Source organism: Pleurodeles waltl, chromosome 10 (assembly GCF_031143425.1).
Source record: "Pleurodeles waltl isolate 20211129_DDA chromosome 10, aPleWal1.hap1.20221129, whole genome shotgun sequence".
In the NCBI taxonomy this organism is placed as follows: Eukaryota; Metazoa; Chordata; class Amphibia; order Caudata; family Salamandridae; genus Pleurodeles; species Pleurodeles waltl.
In genome coordinates this window covers 733,023,343-733,050,976 of record NC_090449.1, presented here as the reverse complement: position 1 = coordinate 733,050,976, position 27,634 = coordinate 733,023,343, and the positions used below count along the sequence as shown (strand labels likewise).

Sequence of the window (27,634 nt, the reverse complement as noted above, 5' to 3'; positions counted from 1 at the left end):
CATGTTAACAAGATTGCTTGCACATCCTTTTTTCTATAGTTTAAAGAAAATTCTTCCTGCTTCTGATTTTAAAGTGAGGTGGGCGATACAGGCAGGAATCTTATCCTGTTTGGGTTGTGATAAAGGCAGCTGCCGCTTCTGTTCCTTTACTTCAGCAGTCCCATTTGGACTTCCTCCGCAGGTTACCTGTGAATAAGGAGATCTTGTTTGAGGCAGTGTGTGGTTTACAAAGCACTTGCTGGAACTTGTCCGGTGCATCTTGGCTCTCTGTTCCAGCCCTATGTGCCTTCATGCTTCATTCTCTTCTCATGCAGTCTTGGTTGTGCCCAGGTGCCATTTAATCAGAGCAGGGAGATGCAGTTTCTTGGTTTTGCTTTGTTTTATCACTGATAAACAGGGGCATTCGCCTGTGCAAGGGCGTGGTTAGTAATGTGCCCTTGAGGGTTGATCACCATAAAGCCACACCTGTTGGGATTGCCAATGCTCGCTAATGTTAATTTTTACTGGTCTATCATCCCCGGGGTGCTGAAATCTAAATGTTGGTTAATTGTTTTAACTTGTACTATCCACTGTTAAACCATGACATTGTATTCCCTGTCAGGCGTTTTCACTAACCTAATCATTTTCTTTACACTTCTTTTTATTGTAGTATCAAATTGGATGCGAAAAGATTTCTCCTTTATCATCCAGTGTGTCAACAGCCGTAACAACCAATGCTTTTACCTCTCCTGTTACCTGTCCAGTTTACATGGGTGACATCCACAGTACAAAATCTGCATGCTCCAGTGTGAGGAGTCCAACTGCTTCTAGTAAAGTCTCTCAGATATCCGATGCACTTATAGAAAGCGTCTCTTCTACGGGCGCTCATACATCGATAGAAATGTCTTCCGTTGCCTCTTCTATTAGTTCAGTGGATTTGTATTCAGTTAAGCCTATGTTCAGTAGCGAGACAAGTATGACTAGTAAACTCTCCCCCATAGCCCATACACCAGTAGAAAAAACAGATGTTTCAGTAAAAGGCATTCTGAAAATGGAACCCCGGCAGCTCTTTGTGGAGGAAACGGACACGAAAATGGCAACAGATGATTATATTATGGAAGCCAAAGCCAGAGCCTTCACCCAAGAAGATAAGGGAAGAGGAAAATACAGCTCCTACGTGGAAGAAACCACACATCCTGCACTTAATATAGTTGACGAGATAGAGGAGAACCACATAGACTTGAAACATGTTGCCTCTAGTAAACATGCAATGACTGTTCTGAGTCCAAAGACAGATGTCTATCTAGAGGAATTACGTGGCACTGAACATACCGCGCAGGAAAAACACATAGCAGGAGCAATGCATCCGTATCAGGAGAAGTCCCAGCCAGAAAACTTCCTGAAAAGTCCTGCTTTGCATTCTGGTAAGATCCAATGAAGACTTTTATATAGTTATACCATTGTTCGTCATTAAATGAAAAAAAAAGTTTAATTACTTTTATTTAAGCCTATGTAAAAAGTTTAGATTTATGGAAATATCTGTTTAAATGAAGGTGATCTTGTAAGCGACTTTCAGTGTGTGATGTGTGCGTCACAAGGTTGCTGCAGACTCCACTTACTTTGTGCTTGGTCTGCTGTAGCATTCAAAATAGTTTTTTTGTGCATATTGGTCTTGTGCAGTTTCAGACCATTATTTCTGACCTCAACGAAGAAGCACGACAGCATGCATTATATAGTTTTACATGTACGTCCTTTCTTACATAATGAATTGAGAGTCACTTCACGTACTCAATATGCTTTCCTAAATTCAGTAACCATAGAGTAAAATTCCCATTAAGAGTAAAGGTATTCCAGCATAGTTTAATCAGCATTACCCCCATAAGTTACCTACTAAGGACATCATTAATATAGTGGGAGATTTGTTGCTTTTGGTTTTAATTTCAGTCATTTAAAAACTTCCCCTAGTCTAAACATTTCCCATCAAACATAGTACACTGAAGCCTATCCCACACTGCAGTAGACAAAGAAATGTGCATCTATTTAATGTATAGGTTTAAGGTCCTGAACTGTATGCAGATACTTCGAGGTTCAAAACGTCTACAAATCACATAGCTTTTTTTCACTTTCAAAATTATTTTGTTGTCTGAAAACACCTTTAGCCTTTAATTTAACACAAACTAAAGATTCCACAAAAAGTTCAGGGCAATGACGAGAACATTAGATGATTTTTTTGTAATAGACTTATAATGTGGATGAGATTGAAAGATGGCCAAAAAAGTGTTTCCTCTTATTATGCCCACATCTGTGGGAACGGGGGGGTCGGGGGGGGGGGGGGGGGGGTGAGTAATAAAACCTAGAGTGATTGCTCAGCAGTTTTACACCAATGAAAAATGCTTCCCCTGGTACATTTGTTTGTAACTTAGTGTCCTTATATTTGAAATATAGCGGCAGACTTTTCACAGACGGTTCTGGAGTACTGCATGCTCTACAGGTTTCTGGGCTCAAAAGACCGTGGTTTCTGGAAATCAGTGGACATGTCACTAGCAAACTATACCAGCAGTCTAAAAGCTTTCTCCTGCCATGTTTGTTAGTTTGGATTTCTCACTAGTGTGGCTTCCAGTACTAAAGAGAAGAAATAGATGGAAACTTCATACGAAATAACAGCTAGAAATGTTAAGAAATAATCCTGTCTTGACCCGGTATCTGTCACTAGTCTGCCACTCAAGAAGGTACATTGTAGATTGATGTCACAGTGGGTAAATGGGCACAGGTCACCGCAGATGTAGCCTAGTCCGTGCAGTGAACAATGTAAGTAGTGATTGTCCAAGCTCACCCCTCGAAAATAGACTGCGAGTTGTACTGTCCTCCAATCCATGTGAACACGGTCTTGGAAAGTAAATGGACATGCTGGCCATAATGTATACAGTAGCCCAAGCCATGCAGCTTGCTGGAAGATATTGGAAAACATGGCATTTCGAGTCTTCGTTTGTCAGGAGCTCGGCCATTGCACACTGTCATTCCTTTGTATTCACTTTTGCGTGCCCCTGGTTGCGCAAATGATGCTGTCCATTTGTAGCTGAACGACTCTTCCTAGAATTCTATATTCGATTGCTGAACAGCTAACTCCCACTATGAGCAGACCAAGAACAAGGTAATCTGGTAAGTACAGCATCTCCCTCTGTTGGAATTAATGTTGCAGCTACTACAGCTCACTCACACCTTCCTGTGCCTGTAAGATATTGTTGGGGATTAAGAAGAACCACAAACTTGCTACTAATGTTGAGAGTTTGAGGGAAACCATTTCAGAGGATACTTTAACTTGCTGTTAACAAGGAATGAATGAGTCTGATTTAAGGGAGTCCCTGCATTTGCCACCATTGCTTAAACTTTGGAATGAGACCTCTATATATTGTGTAGGGGCCTTGCAGCTGGGCTTTAGAGCTACATAATGTGTAATATAGTTAAGCTTCCCTCATGGTATTCTTGGCTTTAGAAGGGCTCCCAGAATGGCACACGCTTCACAGGCAGTTTAATTTTCCCCTTGCCTGTTGGACTCTAAATTGGGGGCATCCTGATGAGTTAAATGCTTGAGCCAGCTCTCCACTAAAGGTCACTCCATGCCTGTGGAAGAGGACAGTCAGTCCAAAGTTTACATTGTGAATGTCGTCTGTTGCAGGAGAGAATTTACCATTTTGCTCTTACTGAAGACTTTTCCTTACATCCTAATTGAAATGTGGTAGAAGAGCTCCATCGAAATCCTAGTTTTCTACCTGAAAATAATTACAACTTGCTCCTACCATTCCGATGTCTTGTGAGAATGTCTACTTGGAATATGTTAAGTCTTTGCTCGCCTGGTAAACCAGTATCTTGCAATGGTCTTTCCTTAAAGTTTCAAACTGAGCTCTAGAGTAACACTAGTGAGATGTTGAAAGATTAAATAACCAATTCCTAAAATCCAAATAAACCGATGCTTTGCTCTTGCTTGTACGAGGTATGTAAATTGAAAGTTTGAAAATGTTTGCTTCCTGGCATCTCTACTCAAGACTTAGTGAGCAAACATTTTAAAATGTAGTATAATCACTAATGTTTCAGCTGAAATGAGCTGCCTGGTTAAATAATTCAGTTGTTAGAATTGTTTAGCTTCTACGCTGCAGACAATATTACTGAGTCAGATTAGGTCTTTAGGCATTCTGAGGAGTAGCAAATGATTCATATGGTACTAAAGCTTGACTTCTATGGGCATCTGTTCATGTTGCATGAGGGAGTACTCCTAACACTTGACTGGAGAGACGGAGAAGCGAACGGCTTGAAGTTCGAGAGGGACTAGAATCATAGGTTGAGGATTGATACATTTTGGTTTAAGCAAAATAGTGGATTAGATCGATTTCTGCTTGCAGGCCATTTGACCTTTGAACTGATCCTTATTCTGTGAATACTGCCACAATAATGCTTCTCAATATAAATCAAAAGGCATGGTGATTTTCAACATTTTGCCAGTGGGCAATTCGTTTCAAAACATTGGTAATTTCCCTGAACAACTTCCTGCTATTAAAAAAAAAAAAAAGCATTGTTGGACAAAAACTGACTAAGCTTAACCTCGTTGGTACTGGTGACAGATGTATTTCCCTATTTTCTGATTTGGGCTGCTGGGAAAGTGCCCCGAAGTGCATGCAACACCCCTCTCCCCCCCCCCCCCCCCAAAAAAAGACCAACAGCGCGTATGGCACACTGATATTAATCAGCCACCTAGAATAATAAAATGTTTTTTGGGGGTGGAGGTGTATTGTTAAAGCGGGGGAAATCTTCTCTTTTGAGGACCAGCACAGAACTGCCGAAGCAGCAAGTCCAGTTGCTTCACATCGGGGGTGAAGGGAGCCTATGCCAAGCAAGGGTAAGTGTTGCCCCAGAGAAGCAGAAGGGCAGAAAGCCCTATAGAAGCCAGGTATTTTTCTAAAAGCTGTGTCTAGTTAGCTTGGCCAGTCATTGGTTCTTTACCCCACTCTTAAAGGGCCCAGTAGTCACCCACCATGGAAGGGTGCAGAAAGCACACTAGGCACAAGGGTTTATTTGTTTATAAATACTTATGGGTGCAGCGATCCACTTGGTCATCGTGCCTCACCCCCACCCTAAATGGTCCAAAAATATTTCTCTACTGCAACCAGAAGGGAAAGATTTGAGGATTTAGCCCAGTATGCTATGGGGGTGGGGAGCGGGGAGAAAGCCAGTGGATGTGATAGATTTAAAGAAAATAATGCTGTAGGGGCCAGTCTGTCATGGCATCAGGCCACACCCCAGCTCCTAAAGCCCCAAAAGACTATCCACCCCCTGGGGCATAGAGCATCCTCATGGGAAGTTAAAAGAAATATGTATGTTTTTGGGCATAAGTTTGGCGTTTGGGCTGGCACAATTGGTGCAGGAGAGAGGTTAATATACCAGATTACTCTCGCTTGCCATGGTAAATTGCTGCACTATTTGGACTCCGGGTAAGTCTGAAACCATGGAGCCCTAACAACCTGTGGACATATTTTAAAACATAGAGACCCAGAAGAATTCAAGCTGATGTCTTGGCACTTTTTTCTCTGTAAGAACGTCCTACAAACGTTGCATACTTGTGCAACAAAAAACTCATGTCCATCCAGTGGTCGAAGTCTTACCACTCTGCATTCCTACACTTCTCCTGATTGAGTCTGCCTCCCATATACTTTATCCATGTGAAGACAACATTGACTCCACGTTGGTTTCATATGTCCCATGTTTTAACAGAGCGTATTGCCCGGGACCGGAATCTGTCACAAGCGGAGTACCATTTGTATCAAGAGAAGTGTGGAAATGCTGCGTAGTAGGAATTTTGTGGTTCCCTGCAGGTTCCACAACATTGCCTCACAGAAAAATTAGTAAAATGCATGATTTTACCCAAAATTTAATGTTTGCATCCCATTCTGGGTTCCAAACATAGTGGGGATCGATACACGTCACAGCCCCCTCAACTTCCCTAGGTGTCTAGTTTTCAGAAATGTCTTGATTTTGTAGACTTTATTTGGTGGCAGGTGAGCCCAGGCCCAAATAATGCAGCTACTCCTATTACCAAATGGAGCAATTTTCAGGATGAAAACTTGATGTTTCCATGTTGCGTTTAGGAATCTTTTCTATCATAGTCAATATACACGGCCACACAAATGGGGTACTGTTATCGAAACAAGTGTGTGAACACAGGATAGTAGGCCATTTGTTAATTTGTTTTTAAATGGGTGGCTGTCTGGGTTTACCCATTGGTTTCACACTTGTTTCCACCACAAAGTGCAAGTAGATGGAAACGACAAAAAATAGTAAATGTCGACTACCACTTTGAAAAATGGAGAAAACCAACTGTGGTAAAAAATAAAATAAACAGCTCTGCCTGTTCGTGAACGCTTCGAAGAGGGAGGTATTATCACAGCAAAACGTCTATTACCATTTATTAAATTTTGTTTTCAAAACTCATTTTCTAGCACCACACTTTTTTTTTAATTTTTTTAACCAATTTATTTTTCTTACTTCCCTTCCAGGACAAATTTAGAGTCCCGAATATGTGCAAAACATGGCCGCAAATTAGGCCTGGATTAATTTTGCTGATGGAGGGTTATGAAGGGTTAGTGGGCAAACTGCTACAGACATTCAAAAAAGTGCTTAGCAACTGGGACAAGTAGGGTGGATTGTAGTGGCCAGGCCAAAATTGTTTTGCACGTTAGACCCAGGTGATACTTTCTAACGTAATTTCACTACTATCCCGTGCATATGCGACTTTCTCAGGAGAAGTTTTTGCAGGAAATTTGCATAAAAGCTTGTGCCAGGTTTAACAGTTACAGTAATCTGATTAATTGTGCTAATTCTGCAGTAATGATTGATGTGGAATTACCAATAATTATATGAACGTGCGTAATTGTGTTGAGGATAATTTTGGGGCATGGTGGAATTTAGCGAGACTGCTGGTTACGTTCTGTTGAGTTTAGGGCTATTTTCTTAACGCACAATGTATCCCTGTGACCATTTTGAATGCACGGGGCATTTATTCACTGTGAAAACGGTGCTAAATGCAGAAGTACTCTTCGGGCATAATTCTGCCTAATCTCACAGAAATTGTAGGTAATTTCACGTGTTTATGCTACAGTGAACTAAGCGGGTTATCCCCACGCCTACTTCATACAGTACCTTGCAAATGCAACCTTCCATGGGAAAACCGAGCACCCCGATCAAGAAGCCTAATTCTGCCAAATTGCACTGTTGTAGATTTGGCGCTTCATGCGGTCATAAACTAGGATGCACTCATAAGTCCCATATTAAATATACTTCAGCTTCAGCCCAAAGAACACATTATGGGGCCTGTTCCCCATTGTTACCCACAGCACGAAACCTCTTCCTATAATGCCTCATAGAAAAGGGGTTGTAGATTGCATTGAACACCCTAAGCATCTGGCGGAATTCACTTGTACGGACTTGGAACTTGTTACACCACACACATCGGGCTTTGAGATACCCATTGGGTGTTAGCGTTATTAAAAAGTAATATGTCACATCACCGTGCCTAGCAATACGGTAGGGTTCCCATTCTTAAGTCTGCCAAAGAGAAAAGTTTATTGCTTTTGAACTACAAAAGGAGCAGGGTTAGTTCTTGTGAAATTGTTCTTGTAGAAATGTGCCTAAAAATCTGCAGTGACCTGTCGTGTAAAGATAGCACCTAAGTTTTAGGTCCCTCGTACCAGATCTCTTTGAGCACTCTGCAGGGACTCTACCAAAAATTTAGACTTAAAGCCTACTAATTACATTGTTTGATTTTGGCGGTGATCTGCTCCCTTTTGATTCAATGAATTCCCTTCCTTTTCTTGTTTGTTCCTTTTCTGAAACATGGCCTCTTAACTAGCCTTTTGATTGGCTGAGTTGTCATTCTACTACTCACATTTTGAGAACTTTATAGGTTAGCTAGGCAGCGCGCTGTCTTCAACATGTAATCTACACCTGGGGCTTTTACCATGCCCTTCTCAGGCCCATCACTTGCATTCGTTCCTTTGCCTGCCTTTCAAAATTACCTTGATTTCGTGGGAAAATGCTTCACGTTTGTCCCGCCTTGAGGCTGCTTTGTTACCGCCTTGCAGACTGATCCTGTTACAGGGATGTTTGCACGATCGGCCATTTAGCTTAGTGTGGCGTGATATTTCTTCCTTTGGCCTTTCCACTTCGCAGCCGTATGTTTTCTCCTCTTCCTTGTTTTTTTTGTCTCTGCTTCGTTTTTAATGATTGAGTTTTTTAGTGGCCTTGCCCCTGGAGCCTACGCACCATTGTTGTGTCCCTGCATTCTTCTATTTCAATGTGCTTCCTTTGTGGACTTTGTGGACGCCATCTATCTGACTTTTAATTGCCATTTAATCTTATTTGTTATGAGTTTATTTTTAGATCAGCGTTTTTCTTTTTTTTTATAAATAGACCTGCGGCCAGACACGAACCCGGTTCCCCGGTCCCAGTCAGCAGCTCTGTATTTTACGCCACATTGCTAACTTGTTTTTAATGCACACCAACCGCTATCTAGATTTTATAACGGTACTAATCCCAGAAGGGAAATTAAAAACAAAATGGCTGCATGCTATTAGTGCACGGCCCCAGCAAACCTAAAATCACTACATTAACAAAAGAGGACTCCTCTCCTGCCATTAAGCAGCTGGATCTACTACACATTCACCCGCCTAGGCTCCTGTTGAGCGCACTGTGGTCCAATGCCAGCCATAGCCCGATTTTAGCATCTCCTCTTCTGATAGTGCCCCCACTGACTAACACAAGTAGAAGCAAGTGACATCCGGATGGTGCTGATAAAGCACGTTAAACTGTCACTTGACGATGCATGATTGGTAGGGACGCCTACAAATTAAATACTTCTAATGGAAGGCAGAGGATACACTGGTCATAATGAATTGGGATGTTTGTGTGCGCATGTGCACGCTTCCTGTGCACAGTAACACACCATACACACACAGGAAACTTCCATCTGAGAAACACCCGTTGGCAGGGGCAACAGCCCTGCGCTGGGAGATGATGATGGTGGTAGGGAGAGGTGAGCGTTAATCCCCCTGCTTTCAGGTCAACTGATACTCCTTGTGTGTAGTGTTCCTGTGTGTAAAATTAAAATACCAGAGTTGTGGCACTTTCTCAGTTAATAGAATAAAGCAAGTAAGTACCTACACCGAGATAGTTCTGTAACGGATCGCCTGTGCAATGTGTTGCTTTAGATGGATGTTAAAACACCCAAAGTGTTTGTTCAAGATATTCAATAAATAATGCTTATGAACACTGGAGCATCATGTCAGTTTCACCATCACTCTACAAAGCCTGTGTCTGCCTTTTTAACCTGATTAATGGATATCTAGGCTAGTATAGTTTTAAGTTTTGGCAATCTAGCATTGCAGGGCCAGAAGAGCATGTATCAAGTGACTTTGGATATCTCATCAGATCTGTGCGTACACTGTTACTTCCAAATGCTGTTTTTGTTGTGGTGCCCTCAAGGGGCGGTTTTGAGCATTTCAGTGTAATCCCAAAACGTTATTTTCGATAAAAGTTTTTGTTAGGTTTACTTGAAGATTGTATATTTTTATTAATCTCTCCTTATTGCAATTACGACCATGATTCAGGCCAACTGAATGCTTTGTCTGTTTTTTTGGGAATTGTTAGCCAGCCAGCAACGTTGATGGTGGGGTGGTCAAAGTGGCATGCTTTTGTAATTAGCATGGCTGATTTAATTTAGGATGCTAAATGGCAACATTTAATTTTTTTGCTGCAGATAGAGGAAGAAGGTAAATGGAACTGCTTTAGTTATATGCAGGGCCACTAGAATTATTTGGCAGTAAAGGACCACATTATGAGGCAGGGTTGACCAATTTCTGTTTCAAGAAAAGTACAATTAGACAACCACAACTGCAATAGCTCTAACTCTGGCAAACGCGAGACATATCACTGCAAATGCTTTTTTTTTTTTTTTTTTTTTTTTTTTCAATTCAAAACTCCCAGAGTGTTTATCTTGCTATCTCCCTTATACCCTCATATGATGGTTCTCCCTTTAAATGCCTGCTGCCCCCACTCTGTGTTGCCCTCACCCCTCCAAGCGTCTCTTTAAAAACAGAGCTACAGGTATATTTTTGCCTGGGTGGGACTAAAAAGGAGACACTAAGGGTTGTTTTTCTTTTATCACCTGTACACATTGCACAGAAGTTCAGTCACACAAAGGTTGTATAGTGCTGAGGAAGGGTCAGCTGGAGTTTGAGGCATTAGGTGTAATTAGCACTGAAAAGGAGATTTCTTCTCCTGGATACCGATAAATCTCCTCCTTCGGCTACTACATAGGATAAATGGCTTGAGCATGTTTCAGTTCTGCATCCTGTGGAAAGTAAATTAGGTATTGTTAAGGGTCTTCCTTTAAACATCTTTATTTTTTAAGTTCTGCTCTGGTTTTCCTGAGTGAACTTATTTGAAAGATAATCCCTTTAAAGAGAAATGTTGGATTCAGTGTAGTTTTGAGCGACCTTAAGATGTTTGCTTTTGCACCAGTGGTACTAATGTTTTGAGCTATGCTTTATAGACTAGCCTTTGCAAAGCCGATCGCTTGCCGTGCTTTATACAGGGCAAGACCTATATGCTTTAAGAAATGTGGGCCATTTCTGCTCTCAAACTGCAAAATGCTTCTTTTTTTAAATTTTTGGTTGAAGTCTACCAGACAGCGCAGCTGGAAATACATGTTCTGCCCATTGCCCATCATTGGCTTTTTGTTTGTAACTCACATTTGCTTGCTTCATTCGTTTTAGGCTGTCCATCTGGTGTTTGTCCACTCCGTAGCCCATACCTTCTTTACAGAAACTGAGTACTGGTGGAAATATACAGTAAACAGGTCTAAGTCTTCTTGTGTGGTCCCTGTAAGAAGCTGGCCTGGTGTGTGGTGAACACCTATGGTGTTATCATCTTATACCAGATCCAGGTATCCTCTATTAGTGAAGTGTAGGCAGTGTCTAGGAAGCCAGGGCTCTCTAGAGGTAGCTGTGGATTAGCAGACAAGACTTATCTAGGAGACATGCAAAGCTTATGCAATACCACTCTAGTCGCACAGCACTTATAAACGTGAAAGAACCACAGTCTTACAAATATAAAGGTACTTTATTATGGTAAAACAAATACTGTACAGGCAATACCCCAACTGGAGGTAATAAAACACGCTATTATATACACATTAGCAATCAGGAAAAAGCATAGAAAGTAATAGGCATTGGTAAAAGCAAAAGCAAATAGTGAGGGTCCTAGGGGAGGGACAAACCATATACTAATAAAGTGGAATGTGAAAGGCAGACACCCACCCAAGAAAATGAAATCAGTAGAGGGGAGCTGGAGGAACAAGGAACCCCAAGAGGCAAGTACCAGGGTGCCCCCCAGAGACAAGGAGAGAAAAGGGAAGTACCTTGTTTTCCCCGAAACCAACAGGATGACTTTGGAAAAGGACTGTGCAAGACCCAGACAAGACTGGAAGAGACCAAAGGTGTCTCCTGACAGAAGAGGACCTGCAAAGGAAGGGGACCAAGTCCAGGTCTAGTTGGAGTGTCTGGCTGTAGTAGGAGCCACTACCCACCCTTCTGTGGATGCAGGGTGAGGTTGACGGTGGATAAAGAAAGTCAGCAGTGCAGCACAGGAGCGGAAGAGGAGTTCCAGAAGTGATGCAAGTGATTTCCCACATCAGTGGTCGAGATGCAGTCAGTCAGTTGGTCTGGAAAATCACAAGCCTTGGCAAATGGAAGAGACTGAGAAGAGGGTTTGCAAGGCTGAAGAGGAACAGCAAAGCCCAGGGGACTCGACCCAAGGAGGAGAGTCTGAGGTGACCCTCAGCAGCTGGGAGAGTCGCAACAAGAGAAGGCAGCCCCCACAGATGACCCACAGGCAGCAGGCCCAGGAGTCACAGTGAGCCCACTCAGCACACCTGAAGAGGAGTCCCACATTGCTGGAGCAGCAGGCAGGAGACTGGGCATTTCAGGAAAGAGTGCTGGGGCTACACAGACTGAAGATCCCTTGAAGGAGGAACAAACAAGCCTTGGTAGCTGCAAAAGTCACTGTGCAGAGGCGAAGCAAGGGCTTACCAGCTCCAAAGTTGGAGAGCTGGTAGAGGGGACCAAGGGGACCACTCGACCACCACCTGTGATGCAGGATCCATGCAGTTCCGGAGAAGAGAGGAGTCACGCAGCCAGCCATTGTTTCTGTTGGTGCCTGCGGATGCAGGGGAGTAACTCCTTCACTCCAATGGAGATTCCTTCTTATTTCTTGTGCAGGCTGAAGACTCGTCGCCCACAGAGGAAGCACAGCCAGGGAGATGTTGCAGTTGCTGGAAGGAGCAGGAGAAATAATGATGCAGATCAGAGGTGTCACTGGAGCTGCATATTGTTGGTTCCTGGAGGGTCCAGTTGCATTCCGGGTGGCCAGAAGATGAGGTGTACAATGCAGAGGAGTCCTGCTGGAATCTTGCACATCGAATCTTGCACATCGAATCGGAGGACTAACCCCAAGAGGGGGACCCTAAATAGCCCAGGATGGGGGGGCATTGGTCACATAGCAGGGTGATCACCTATCAGCAGGGGCTGTGACATCACTTGCCTGACCTGGCCACTCAGATGCTCACAGGAGCCTCTGCCCACCTTGTATTCAAGATGGCAAAATCAAGTGGCCACCTGGAGGAGCTCTGGGCACCACCCTTGGGTCAACTCTCCCCCCTCCCCCCCCCCCCCTTCCCATTGTCTAATTTCACACCAGAGCTGGGACCGGGGTCCCTGTACTGGTGTAAACTGGTTTATGCAAGGAGGGCACCAGATGTCCCCTTCCAAGCATACCAGTGGCTTGAGGAGGCTACCCTCCCAAGCTATGTAACACTTTTTTCCAAGGGGGAGGGTGTTACACCTCTCTCTCCCACAGGAAATCCTTTGTCCTACCTTCCCCTGCCTGAGCTGGTCAAGCAGCAGCAGCAGGAGGAGAGGAACCCGTCTTGGGGGTGACAGCAGCGCAGGCTGCCCTGAAAACCCAAGAAGACTAGTAGGAGCAACGCTGATGTTCCTCTAAGGCGCCCCCAGAGTGCCTGGAATCATACATCCAATACTGGCAACAGTATTAGGGTATGATATCGACATATTTGATACCAAACATGCCCAGGCTCGGAGTTACCATTATGTAGCTGGACGACCTGTGTCCAGTACATGGGTAAAATGGCTCCCTCGCACTTATGAAGTTCAGTGTAATTGGGCTGTAGTCCGTGGGGCACCGCTGCTCATGCAGGGGTCCCCTCACACACAGGTACCTGCACCCTGCCCTCTGGGCTGGGAGGGCCAACCATAGGGGGTAACCTGGGGCAGTGACCCGTAGTGAAAGGGTGCATGCACCTTTTCATGCAGGTTACAGTGGCAGGCCTGTAGACCCATTTTGCATGGGCTCATGTGGGTGGCACAATATATGCTGCAGCCCACGGGGACCATCTGGTGGCCCAATGCCCTGGGTACCTAACTGCCATCCATATACTCTGGACTTAAATGAGGGAAACGGTATGGCAAATGTGGGGTGTGCTAAGTCCTAAGCAACCAAATAGAGGGAGAGAGCACAATCACTGGGGTTCTGGTTAGCAGGATCCCAGTGAACAGTCAAAACACACTGACAGCAGGAAAAAGTAGGCTAACAATGCCAAAAAAGGGTACTTTCCTACAGTCACACTTGCTGTGCATTCAAGGACGAAGATTATTTTTCTTTGACTTCAAAGTGAGAGGATTTATCTGAAGACCATGCTGGCGCTTGTAAGTAATTTATAAAGTGTTCAGTTAATATTAAGACAAAGAGCACCTCCGTTTTTGTTTTAATGCCATGGCAAGAGGCAGAGAGGCCTGTGTCTTTCGGTCTTAAGTAATTGTGCGAGTCGGAGCGTGCACCACTCCCTCCAGATATCTCACTGTTTGGGTGATCAGTTTTTGATTATCGGAATTTAGACCGCTTAGGACCGCATGTCTGCATATGCAAACCCCCAACTGTACCCATAATGGCGTAGAAGCCTGCAGTGATAACATGTGAGACAGTTTTGGGAGCTAGCCCTGCAGCGATGACAAATCTCATCTTTTACGGGCCGACGCCATGGGCGCTCGTGTCTTCCCACTGGGAAGACATCCAAATGATAAAGTAAGTACATATGCTGTAGGTTAGGACTTCTCCCTGATAAGGCTAAGGGGCTATGTATTTATAGCTGTTTAAGGCAAGCCAGGTTTGGTGCCTTTTCTCGAAGGTTGTCTTGTCTTCAATTTGCAGCAGGTGTTTTGTTAATTTTTTGGTTAATGATTTAAATAGCTTATGGTTGAGCTCCGATGACCATACACTCTCCATGCCTAGCTGCTTTATTGAGGTATCAAGATGTTTTCGAGCCAGCGAACGGGACTTCATTGTTATTTTCTCCCAAATGTTGTAATTTATGGTGTTTTCCGGCCGCACTTCTCATTTCATGAAAAAAGTTAATACAGGCTTCACGCTAGAGACTGTTTAGGTAGGCCGAACTCCAGCCTTATCTGTGCTGGTGAAGTGTAACTTGGAAGCTTGAACGTTTGCCTATATATATGCTAGATATGCTATCATCCAAGAAATTAGGGTCTCTACCTCGGAGAGCAGCACTCCCATAGGCTACCGTGGGGACCGTCTTAGTTTTTGCTACTTCTAAACAGTGGGCTGAAGGAGAGGGCAGCCCCTTTCTGTCTTATTTCTTCTTTGTGTTTAGAAAAGGAGCCATGACAGTCAAACAAGAGACCCAGGTATTCATAAGTAGCTGTTTCTTCAAACTTGTTCCAGCTTAATTCCCAGGTTGAAACCCCCTTCAGGAATCTCTTACCTAAGATCATGATTTTAGTCTTTTTAAGATTAATTTTCAGCCTGGTCTTAAGGGAGTAATCTTCCGTGGCTTTCAAGAGACGTTGCGTCCCTACCCTTGTTCTACTGAGTAGTACACCGACATCAGCACACGAGGTTTGACAGTTGTATCGTCCCCAGTCATGGTACATGGGAGATTGATGGAAGAAAGTGCTGTTGAAAAGTCTACCATGAAAAGGTTGAATAGAGTTGGGACCAGAACACAGCCCTGTTTTAGGCCTCTATTGGTTGGAATCCTCCTGGAGAGGTTTGATCTATTGCCCAGATTGATACTAACCCACATCCTAGTGTACTGGTTCCCTATGGTTTAAAGAGTTGTGGTGGAATTTACCAGCTGTTGAGCTTCCCGCCCCCCCCCCCCCCCCAAGGCCTCCTTCCACTAATACTATTAAATGCTGCTTTAAAGTTGATCAAGCAGAGGTATAGTTGCATCCATTGAAGAGTTGTTTGTGAAGATAAAGCCATGATGTTGGTTTCAGTGACTGTATTACTAGTAAACCCTGTTTGGTTCGGGGGAATTATAGATTCTCAGGCAGCTAGGCCAATGAGATGTTCAAAGAAGACCCCGGCAAAATATTTTGTTTTGTGTTAAGCGCAATTAGTCAGTAGGTAGGGTTGGATTTACCACCATGTTTGTGTATTGAAGAATGATGGAACCCCTTCCAGATTCTGGAATTGATTTGCCAGCTAGGGCATGGTTGAAAAGGGGGGGGGGGCATGGCTTCTGCCCACGTGGGTGGATCTGGTTTATAGATGGCCTGAGGGACCCTGTTTGGATTGGGGGCCCCAGTCTTTCTCCCTCTAACTATTAGTCATTGGATTTCTGCTGGAGTGACATCCTATCCACTAACTGCACTCCTGGGTTTGTGAGGGACTAAGTCATTGGATTAGGAGAGCCAACCTAGAATTCTGTGGAGAGCATAGACCGCTTCACTTTTTTTTATTTATTTTTTTAATCATCTTTCAAGAAGGACGCCCATTCAGCCTCTGATATGTTTGATTCCAGTTTAGGGCCATGTGGTTTATTTAGGGAGTTTACCATGTTCCGGAATTTACTTGCATTTTTGTGTTTCGTGTCCAAGACATGTTTGGCCCAGAGTTACTCAAAATGTTGCCTCCCGATTCCTCATACAGCCTACTTCAAATTTCGCTTTGCTTGACTCAGGTTGGTGAGATGGCGTTCTTTTCCAGAAACTGATGAACCAGCCGAAGTGCTTGATTGACATTTCTCTTTAGCTGTTTTAGACTGTGCGAGGTGTGCAGCTTCTTTCTGGCAAGATAAATTGTGCTCCTAGTAGTTTCGATGTTCCTGGCAAACTGATGGGTGTATGAGTGAATAAACGTCTCCCACTTATCTTTGGCTGACCTTTCTATTCGTAAGGAGGATTTTAAGTGATTGTCTGCTTCCTGGGCCAGAGTACCTAGAGAGAGGGATGTCAATTTAATTATTTTTAGCTGACAAAGGTGTTCGGAGCCAGCAGGTTCAGCATTGTCCAAATTCACTGCTGAAATAGCGGTGAAGACAACTTTCTGTGGTTGATGATCGCTTTCAGGCCTTCTACGCAATTTAAAGGAAAGTACCATTTGCTTTCCCTGCGTTTTAAGTATGTGATGGATGGGCCAGGCATTCCCTGTAGCATTGGAGGCTTTGCCCGGAGGTGTCCCCCTAGCACCACCCAAAACCAAATAAGGTGCCAAAAACTGCCTTGCATTATCATTCAATGCAACTTTTCATGGCGTAGGGAGTATGGATATCCAAGATCTGATGCCCGTTCCAAAGTAATTCCCCATTTCTTAAAATGTTTGCTTTCTTTAAGGACTGACCAAGCCAGTTTAGTAGACTGCCAGGTGACTTTGGTCATTTCATTGACATTCCCTGGCTCGCACTCTATGAATTCCACTTTTTTGATCATTTCTCAGATAATCTTTGTTAGGGCTGGAAACTGCCCTAAATGTTTTAGTATGTGCATGTCCTCATTTCCAAGCGATCGATATACTGGGTGCAATAGAATTGTGAGACACTGTCTGTCCTCAGAAATGTAGTTAGTGTGACTCTCTTCTGGACTAGAATTTTCCTCCTCACCAGATGAAAGTAGAGTGTAACGATTATCCACAGAATAATTGAGATTGGTTGCTTTAGGGTCAGATCTAGTCATCCTCCAGACCAGAGAAGGAGATTCCGGATGAAGAATGGCAGGGGGGGTTCCGCCTCATAACATACTTTGGGAACAGCTGTTCAAGCACTTGGGCATGTGGTCCCCCATTAATGTGGGGACTAGACAATTGTGACCCTCCCTGGAGAGGGTTAGCTTGTGTTTTTCATTTCTTGAAGACTGCTTGCTGCTCCCTGCAGAGATGGGCAATTTCTCTGGGCTGAGTTGTCATGCCCCTTGACTTCGGCGGAAGAGCCTCCTTGGATCTGGTTTTGAGGGTTGAACATTCCCTGTCTCGAATTCCTTCTGAACTGCATCTATCTCCCTTTAATTGCTTAGCTTCAGTGGGTTTGGCTGGGAATGGATCCTGTCCATGCTTAATGGACAGTTTCACGTCTGATGCTGCCTTGTCACTGGTTAATGAAACATTGCCGGCAACCGAACGTCCATGGTTTTAGGGTAATTTTTATTATGTGATTTAATTTTCCGAGTCCGTTTGGACTTTGCCTTCTTCCATATATGGGCTGATTAATCACCGACATTATCAGTGCTCTTTTTGCCTGTGCTTGGCATTGCTTGGAGGTTACTCGGAGGTCCGACCCGCCTGTTAGGGTTTCTTCCCAGGGAGTAGGGGTCCTGGCCATTTGTGGCCGCTTCTTCAGGTGAACTGCTCCTTGTTTGGGCCTCGCTGTCTTGCTTGGTGCAATGTGAACTGCTGCTGCCTCCTGGTGAGTGCGTCGATTATGGGAGTACCCTTCCTGGCTTCCAGCTCTATTACACCCTCTCCATACATTTGGTAGCTGACTTAGTTTGTCTAAAACTGAGGAGCAACAGCATCTTGGGACATAACTGCTGGTTTCTTCTTGTGCTTTCTTGATGAGGTTGTTGAGTTCGACAATGTGCTTGTCTATGCCAGCCACATAGGCTGCCACTAAACTCAGGATCTCGACTTGCACGTCCATCTTTGCTGAAAGATAGATGAGTGCATCAACCACTGTCTGGATGGTTTTAAGCATTGCTGTCCAGGCTCCGCCTCCTGCCTGGCTTGGGGTCCTACTGCTAACATCAGGAGAGAGGCTCCTGAGATTATGATGTAGATCCGGGGAGCCTGGGCTGCTAGATTCCTGAAGTTCCATCAGATGCTCATTTCCCTTCTCTGTATATGAGGCAAGGAGCTCATTCCATTCTTCCTGTGTTAAGTTGTCAGTCAGACCCTTTTTTGGTTTGGCTTAGTGCTGGCAAGTTCCCAGCTTGTCAAGCTTGTTTCTGCATTCAGTTGTGGGAGAGAGTCTGTGCCCCAATTACTTTTTTTTTTTTTTTTAATGGTTTTTTTTTTTTATGCAGTGAAAGGTTTCTCCTGGTTGGCTGGTCCTGCTGTTTCCAGCCTTCCTGGACTGATGTGTTGTTTACCTGGGGTTTGTCTCCTGGGAGATCCTACTTCCACTTGGAGGACTGAATTGAAGTGAATGACTTTGGCCCAGTCATTTTGCCCTCATGCCACTACATATCTTATCTGTATCCTCCACTGCCAGGGATACCAACGGTTGTTGTATTTTAATGTTGCTGTTTGGAAGCAAAGATGAAAATTGCAACTTGGGTTCAACTATCACCATAGGTGTTAGTGGGACTGGGAGTCTAGAATTTGGTGAGGTTGCCGAGTAGGTAGCAGCTCCTCCATCTTTCAAGAACTGAAGCTTTGTTATTTTAGGTTGGCCTGTGATCCCAGTTATGCCTATTGTAGAACCCATTTCAGTACCAGCGAGTTGGATTTCCAAGAAGTGATGTCTTTTTTTTTCTGCTCTGTTGCACAAGAGACTTCCCTGTCCTCCCTGACCTCATTTCAGCCAGCGTCCGATCATCTGTTATAACGATTTGATTTTGTTAAATGAGGATTTTATTAAAAGGCCTGGGTGATTGGGGCGTGCCAAACACCCTGCAAGCTGTACTCATCGAACCGCCTTAGCAGAGTGCTGGGACGCACACTCAGCAGCTGACTAAAGCTGCCAAACTCACCAAAGCCAAGTTACTTCTTGGATGCCCGATTACTTGCCTGATTACTTATTACTGAGTTGCCGCAGGGCTTGGTTGAATTAGTTGCTAGGTACTAGTGCTGGATTCCACTTGTTAGATACTTGCTGTGGTGCTGCTGTATTGCTGTTACTGATGGCTCAAGGAGTGGAAAACTGGCTGGCTGGACTATGACATTCAGCTGCGGGTGTTAAAATGCTGCTTGACTGCTGGCTGTTGGACTGCTGGGTTTTAGGGGTTGGCTTTTAGAACATGAGGGCTGGTGAGCAGATAAGCTAGCAGCTAGAGTAAGAAAGGAAGTCCCAAGTGCGGCAGCTGCTTTTAAAGGCTAGTTAGAACATTAAGTGAAAGCACAGAGATCCTTTCACTTAAACCAGGATGGAATAACAGGCTGCTAAACAAGCAGCTTTACAAATAGCTGTGCAAGAAGCTATAGAGCTGTATAGTGCTATCTTATTACTTGGGACAGTCTTTTCCTATTCCTCCCTGTTTTCTCAATCTGTCTTTCAGAGCTGTACGTTTCAAAATTCCAAATATGCAACTATTCAGCAGTAGGAATTCAGCAGCAAATCTTTTGGCAGCAGATGGTGAATAGGGTAGTCTCTCCTCGCAGCCTTCCCAACGGTGGCCACAGCCACCAGCCCAAACCAGGCTTTACCACTGCCCTGTTGCCATCACCTTTTTTTTTATATCTTTGCCCAGGTGCAGCGGCGTCTAGAAGATGGTGGCTGTCTCCCTCCGTCCACCTCCCCACTCCTCCTCTGCAGCCCTCCTGCAGCCACTGCGTGCAGGCAGGTGGGCTGGTGGGTGAGCGCAAGCAGCAAGGGTGGATGGCGAAGGGCAGAGCGCTTGGCAAGGTGCCAGGGACTGAGGGGCTTTGCGCAGTTGCAGGACTGCAGCAGGTCCCTCCCAATGATCCAGTGAGCGGCAGATGGACAAGCGGATAGGCTTGCAGGGCTTGCTGCGCCTCCTACTCTGCTTCCGCTGCTTTCTTCCACTGTGTTCTACTCTCTCCCTGTTAGGCAGTACACCATAGCCAGCCTTTTGTAGTATCACTGGGAGGAGCTGAATAAAAGTAGGAGGTACAGAAGCAAATTGCAAGTAAGAGAGAAAGGCTATTTGTTAGTGCAAAAGTCCTATGTACACGAGGACGCTGGGAGGTGCGCTGGAGGAAGGCTGTACTTGGTTTTTTTTTTTTTTTAATTTTTTTTATAGAACACAGCAAAATCTGCATGTAAATGATCTGTGCTGATATTTCAGAATTATAAAAGACTAAATGAAGCACATTTTTTTAATTAAATCTGAAGTGTGGTAGAAACACTTACTTTAATAAGATGCTCTATGAAACTCCCTCTGCGCCACTCCATGCTACTTTAAACCACTCTGTTCTACGACACACTACTCCGCTTTGACCAGATCAATACACTAGGTGATGACACTTCTACACTATTGTTTTTGTGCTGTATATTTTTATCAGTAAGACTGTGCTAATTTAATATTTTTTTTAATTTGAAGATGTGGTGTCTGGAATGGCAGTGCACTACCACACCATGCATATTTCACTGTTCCCCACGCCACTGCACTCTACTCCACCGTTTCATACTATTCCACGCCACACTGCGTCACTGCACTTTACTCTGCACCATTCCCGCCTCTCTACTCTGCCAGTGCACTCTTCCCCACAGCACTCTTTGCCACTGCACTCTACACCACTCCACACCACTCTGTAACACTACTCCGCAACACTGAACCCTGCACCAATGCACTCCACTGTATGCCACTCCACTATACTGTGCACTGCTCCACTCTGTGCCACTTCACTGTATTCTGAAACAATCTGTGCCACTCCACTCTGCCACTCTACTCTGTAACAGTGCACTTAACATCAATGTGCTCTACTCTGCACCCCTTCCCTCTACAGCATTCTACTCTGCAATACTACATTGTCTGCCACCAAACACTTCTCTGTGCCACTGCACTCTACTTTGCGCCAATGCACCCTATGCCACTCCACACTATGCCTGGGTACTGCACCACTGCGCTCTACAACAGTCTACTCTGCAACACCAAACTCTTCTGTCACTGCACGCTACTCTGCACCAGGTGTGGCTGGGTGGTGGGGGGGGGGTCAGTTGGAGGGGGAGAAGGTCTGGGGGCAGTATGGGGCGGGGGCAACAAACAAAACCTGAATAAAAACGTACCTTCCTTGCCACGCCGCTCTGGCTCCAGTACTTGCAGGCACAGGCTCCCAACCTCCCCTGAGGCCAATCCTAATGCTGCTTTCATGCTCCTGGCAGCATGAAAGCAGCATTGGGGTTGGACGGAGGGACCTGGCTGGGCACTCTGAGGCAGAGTGGGAGCCTCTACCTCCCCCCGCCAACCCAGCAACATAGTGCCGGGTTGGAGAGAGCCCTGTGCGCATGTGTGTTTGGCCGGCCCGAGATGGCAAGCCAAACATACATGCGCACTTGAGAGCATGCCCCCTCGGTCTCGGTCATTGCCCTTCGCCCCGTCCCTTTTACAATAAAACCATAATAAGTGTATTTTATTATGGTTTTATTGTTGAAGATTTGCAGCTGCTGCTGGCGGGGGGGGGGGGGAGAGACGCTCCTCTGCCATAACGGAGGAGCTGCCCCTCCTTTGCACCGCTCTACACCAATGCACTCTGTGCCACTACATTTAATGTCTCTTTACTCTGCATCGCTCCACTCTACACCACCGTGCTCTACCCAAATCAACTCTAAGTCACTCTAATCCACACTCCACACTGCACTCTGCAACACTCTACTCTGCACTACATCACCTCAGTCTACTCCACTTTGCTCTGCTCCATCTACATTCTACACCACTCTATGCCACTTTACGCCATTCCACTTTACCCCACTCCATTGTAATCTACCCTACACAACTGCACTCTTCTATGCTGCTGCATTCTATGCCAAAGCACTCATCCTCACTTTATTCAAAACCAATGCACTCTGTGCCACTCTACTCTGCACCCTGACTCTGCACTCTGTGCTGTACTACTGTACTCTGCACAACTCCAGTCACTCTTCTGTGCCAGTGCACTTTATCCTGCACCACTCCACTCTACATCACTGCACTGTACTCTGACACAGTCTACTCTATGCCACTGCATTCTACACCACTGCAATATGCTACTCTAAACCACTCTGGGCCATTGTGCTGTACCCCTTTTACTCAAAGCCATTGCATTCTACGTCACTACACTCCATGCTACACCAATTCATTATACTTTACTCCTCACACTGTTCAACACTACTCCACTCTAAGATCCTCTAGGAAACTCTCTCTACGCCACTCCATGCCACTTTACTCTTCTATTTTAGGAAACATTACTTCATTTAGCCCAAATCGATACACTAGGTGATGACACTGCCACACTGCTGTTTTTGTGCTGTGTAGTTTGATCAGTAAAATGGTATGCCTGTGTAAATGTAATAGTTATTTCAATTGAAGATGTGTTGTCTGCATTGACCGTGCACTACCACACCATGCATACTCCACTTCCCACCACCCCACCCCACTCGACTCTGCGCCACTCCCACTTCTCCATTCTATGCCAATGTACTCTTTCCCACTGCACTCTACACTACTGTACTCAGTAACACTACTCTGCAACACTGCATTCTACATCAATGCACTCAACTCTGCCAAGCCATTCTACGCTACACTAATCTACTCTGCCACTGCACTGTACCCTGCACCACTCTGCTCTGCCACTTCACTCTATTCTGAAAGTCTATGTGCCACTCCACTCTGCCGCCCTACTCTGTAACAGTGCACTCTACGCCACTATACTCTGTACCACTGCACTCTACAGAAGTCTACTCTGCATCCTCTGCCACCAAATGCTTCTCTATGCAACTGCACTCTACCCTGCACCATTTTACACCAATGCAGTCTATGCCACTACATACTATGCCACTGTCCTCCATCACGAAGTTCCACTGCACTCCACACCACTTTGTTCCACACCACTGTTACAAAGCATTCTGTGCCACTACGCTCTACCCCACTGTACTCTGCATCGCTCCACTGTACTCTACGCCAATCCACTCTAAGCCACTCAAATATACTCTGCAGCGCTGCACTCTAAGACTGCACTGCTGCACCCTAAGCCATTTCATTCTACTCAATCTACATTTTACGCCACTCTACTCCACGTTAGGCTGTTCCACTTTACGCCACTACATGCCACTGCAATCTACCCTGCACTCTAGTCCGTGCCGCTCCGTTCTACACCAGTGCACTCTACATCACTTTATTCCAAACCAGTACATTGTCACTCTTCAGTGCGCCACTCGACTCTGCAACTCTACACCACCCTGCTGTATGCTACTTCACGACACTACTCCAATCTGCACAACTCTGCTCCACGCCACTCCATAACACACTATGCCCCTTCACAGCCCTGCGACACTCCAACTCTACCACACGCCATTCCCTTCGCAACACTCCAGAGCACTCTACGTCACTCCATAGCGCTCCAGCCTACAACACTTAACCTACTTTACACACAATGTTTAGCCCTGCTGAACAGTACACGCTGGTGTAGACCATGGCTAAAACATGCTGGCAAAGCCAATAGTTCTTGCATAGGAAGACCTATTGGCTTTGTCAATGCTTGCTTCCAAAGTACTTGGCAGATTGGGTGCCTTAATTTCAGTTACAGCAACAACTAAAATTCATATCGCACTTTAACAATCGCTGATTGCTTTTTGGACTTAATAAGCTACCAAGGTCGACACTTTTGGTTCTATCATTGGCAAAGTGGTGTTTGAAATTTTATCCGAGTTAGTTTGCATTCTTAACCCCTCTTGGAAAAAAAAATTTGGGGCTGAAAGTAAAGGACATACGTGAACTGCAGTGTTATACTTTGTTTGCCAGCTCAACATAACTTCCATTTGGCTCGAACTTTTACAATCATTTTCTGCGTAAATGGATCAGTTTGTATCTGCTCGGAAGCCTCCGGGTGTGCTGGGCATCCGAGCCGGCGGTGTCGAAGAGTTACTTGTGTTGCATTTGGAAGGTGGCCGCTGACTTGCCTCTGCCTGGCAGGGTTAACAGCTACACAAGAATGAGAGTGCAATGTTTGCTATGCGATTATTTATAGCCCCGGGTGCTAATGCTGCCTTTCTCCCCACCAGCGGAGTTTGCCGAGCCGCCTCATGGGCTCTTTGGGACAGCAGCGTCAAAGAGCGCCTGTCGGACTGCAGCGGCGCTGCCCTCTGAGGAAGAGCTGCCAAGGGATACCCCGCATACGACCCCCGTCTTCGAGAGCGCCCCGGAAGACGACGACGAGACAGATATAGCCGGCAAAGCCATGTCCATCAGAGACAGGTAGTGTGAGGGCTGGATGGTCTGTTGGCGCGTGGTATGACTGACAACTGCTTAAACGCGTGTCCTGCGGGCCCGCCCTCTCCAGTAATGTCCGGGAGTTTTACCCTCTCTATACCTCTGAAGCGTGTTTTTTTTTTTTAAACTATCTTTGGATTTAGTTTCGTATGAGATGGATGTTTTTCACGGGTTCCAATACAAAACAGTTACAAATGTTTGTTGCAGTTTGCTTTACACCTCGGCGATGTTAATTGCGGCATACTGCTTTTTGCTTACTAAACCTGTGCCATGAAACGATGCATTTTATTGAATCGGAGTCACGTGAGTGAGTGTGGTGTTTTTTACTTTTTTTATTTTATAATCTTGTGTGTCTGTTAGGCATGGAAGCTCAAGTTTGCAAGACTGGATGAAGGGTTATTAATCATGGACGTGAGAGGGGAGGTCCGGTTTTCTATGCAAACTCTTCGCTGCAAAATCGGTGCTGTTGGTTCTTCAAGCAGCTTTGTATTGAAATTCATTTTGAAAGTAAAGGCGTCGGCTCCCATGTGGGCTTTAGGGTTACCACTTCAGCTGTTTTATATACGTTTAATATCCCAGGTTAAAGCTCGCTCTGTCTTGCTTGCCGAATAATTCCCAGGTATTATTTATAGTTAATGCTGTATAGTACTGATTCGGGCATTCATTTTTACCAGTAATTTCTTAGGTTAATGTTCTGCCTTGCTTTTAGACACTTGTGTCCTAAAACCGGAACCATTACAGTTGTGTATGCGTCTAACTTTTTTTATGACATTGGCATTTAAATTTCTTTTAGTGGAGGCTGTCGTTTTAAAATGGGATACGTTTGACATGGTCTGAGACACTACTGTCCATTAAACATGCTACTTTGTTGAAGTTAATCTTATCTTCTGCTTTGATCGCAACCCTCAATGCTAGCTAGCTCTTGGAGTTTGAGGAATTCAGAAAAGGTTGCTCCATTACATGGTAAAACTCTGTTATTGACAGGCCACTTATTTGAAGATAATTTGCCTGTGGATCTAATTTTTATGCTTCTGATAAGGTTCAAAGGCCATTCTTAGCATTAGAAAGCACCAGGATTGGATCAGGACATGCAGCACACTTTGACATAATGTTGCACTTACTTTGCTGCATATGTTTTCTGAAGCTCCACAGCACGTGCCTGCTGCATCAGTCAGAACATGTCCTCCCTTTTCCCAGCAAAAACTGCACCCAGCCTGTTAGGGGAAGCTCCTCCAACAGAAGCATCTATAATAAAGGGGCCTAGCAGTGCATAGAGCTTTCTTACCTGTGGGAGAGTAGCATGGTACAGTGGATTGTAATGAGGTTGGCAAAGGTCTTTGGTGCGATAAAAGTTGAAGCCGCATCATATGGACTATGCTCTTTAGGGGTTTGTTTGATGCAAATGACTTTGTAGCTCCTACAAGGAGCATATTGTTAGATCTGAAGAACCTACATCTTCAGGTATTGATACCTGTTTGTTCTATGCTGTCTGGTCCTGTGGGGATGCTGGTGATCGCAGACCTTTCACAGGAAGTTGAAAAGGATTTATTGAAATCATTCAGTTGATCAGGACTAAACCAGCTCGGAAAGACAAAAGGGTCAATAACATGTGGGATGTATGCATAGGTAGACCACAAAGGATTTAGGTAGGAGAGGAGAGACAAGTGGGGTGGGTTGGAAAAGAAAATGACTTCACTCTTGCAAGGGTTGAGGTGCCTATAGTGATGAAACATTGAGACCTGGAGGGTAAAGGAGAAAGCTGTACATCTGCTAATCCGCATAACAGTATTGAGACCGGGTGAAGGAAGAGTTGCTACATTGTATGGTTTTTTTTTTTTTTTTTTTTTTTTTTTTTAAAAGGGCTCACATACTTTATCATTTAGTCAGTGTTTCCCTTATTCTAGAGTAAGACACACGTTTACAATAAAGAGCAACAGAGATGTGGAAACACTGTCAAAGGCGGCTAATATGTGAGTGACAACAGTAGCAAATATGTTAGTGTGGTGACAATGTGAGATGGTGAAGGAATCAAATCAAAACACTTATGCTTTTTGCAAATTCCTTGGTTTCTAGTGCTGCTGTGTTGGTACAATTAAATGAAAGGATATCACAAACCTGTCCCACAGCATGAAATGCCAGGTTGAGTAGTTCTCTATTCTTGGAGATTGCAAAAAGCAGGAGGGTAGCAGGCATTGATAGATTATACCAAAACGCTCAATAGAACCATCATTTTGAGTTTCTTTTCAGTGTCAAACTTGGTTTATTGTCTTACATTTTGTTGCCACATTTTTACACTCTTGTAATGATGAAACATGTTAACAATGCAAAATTGGTGTTATTCTTTTGTAAAGCACTTTCCCCTACCCCACGGATGCTTCAGAGTAAAACCTGTTATCGGCATGTGTATAGTGCCTTGAGCCTTTAATCTGGATGCTCTTTTTGTGAGGTTCTGGCATTTACATCAGTTGTGTATAGATGTTTGTTTAGTAGAGTTTTTAAGGTAAGGTCTAAAGATAAACAAAAATGATCGGTGCAGAGTAATTTAGTCATTTGTCTTGGTAAAAGATCATTATTTTGTGCCTGAGACAGTACTATAGTTACATCCAAGTACAGCTGAAAATTGGGCAACACAAAGTGCTCCCATGTCTTAAGGAAGTGGTTCTTAACCTATGGTCAGGGGACCCCCTACTTGGGGGGGGGGGGGGGGGAATCCGCAAAGCCTACCTAAGGGATCCCTGGCTTCTTGGAAAATTAAACACTATTAATAGATAAACGTATGTATAAATAAGACACAATGTACAGTTGAAAATTTGTAAACGTTCTGTAAATGTGAAGGAATTTGAAGCTTGGAGGGAAAAAATTAACTAGGAATCCTCCAGTTGATTTGTGGGAGCAGTTGAAGTGCATCAAACAGGATATATATTGGATAAGTGCTCTCAGTTAATTTAAAAAACGCTCCAAGCTTCCTATTAATATTGTTTTTATTTGTTGGTGAATTAACTAAAATATTTAATCATTTGGATATTTGCTGGATGAATGCTTGTTTGTGTATTGTTTTGCACTTCAGATCATTGAAAGTGCTTAGGCCTGGGTCCCTGGCTTCCAGTAATGACTCAGGGGGGGGCACCAGATTCCAATAATAATTCACTGAGTGTCCC

General features: G+C 44.5%; 1 protein-coding gene across 19 annotated transcripts in view; it reads left to right on the top strand.

Moving 5' to 3' along the window:
* Positions 1-27,634, top strand: part of SVIL (supervillin) — a 601,346-nt gene that overhangs the window by 378,322 nt on the left and 195,390 nt on the right. For all 19 annotated transcript variants that reach the window (XM_069211285.1, XM_069211277.1, XM_069211284.1 and 16 more), the window contains 2 exons: positions 650-1,403; positions 24,269-24,461. In XM_069211285.1, the coding sequence (XP_069067386.1) occupies positions 650-1,403; positions 24,269-24,461 (947 nt within the window). The remainder of the gene's footprint in view (positions 1-649; positions 1,404-24,268; positions 24,462-27,634) is intronic.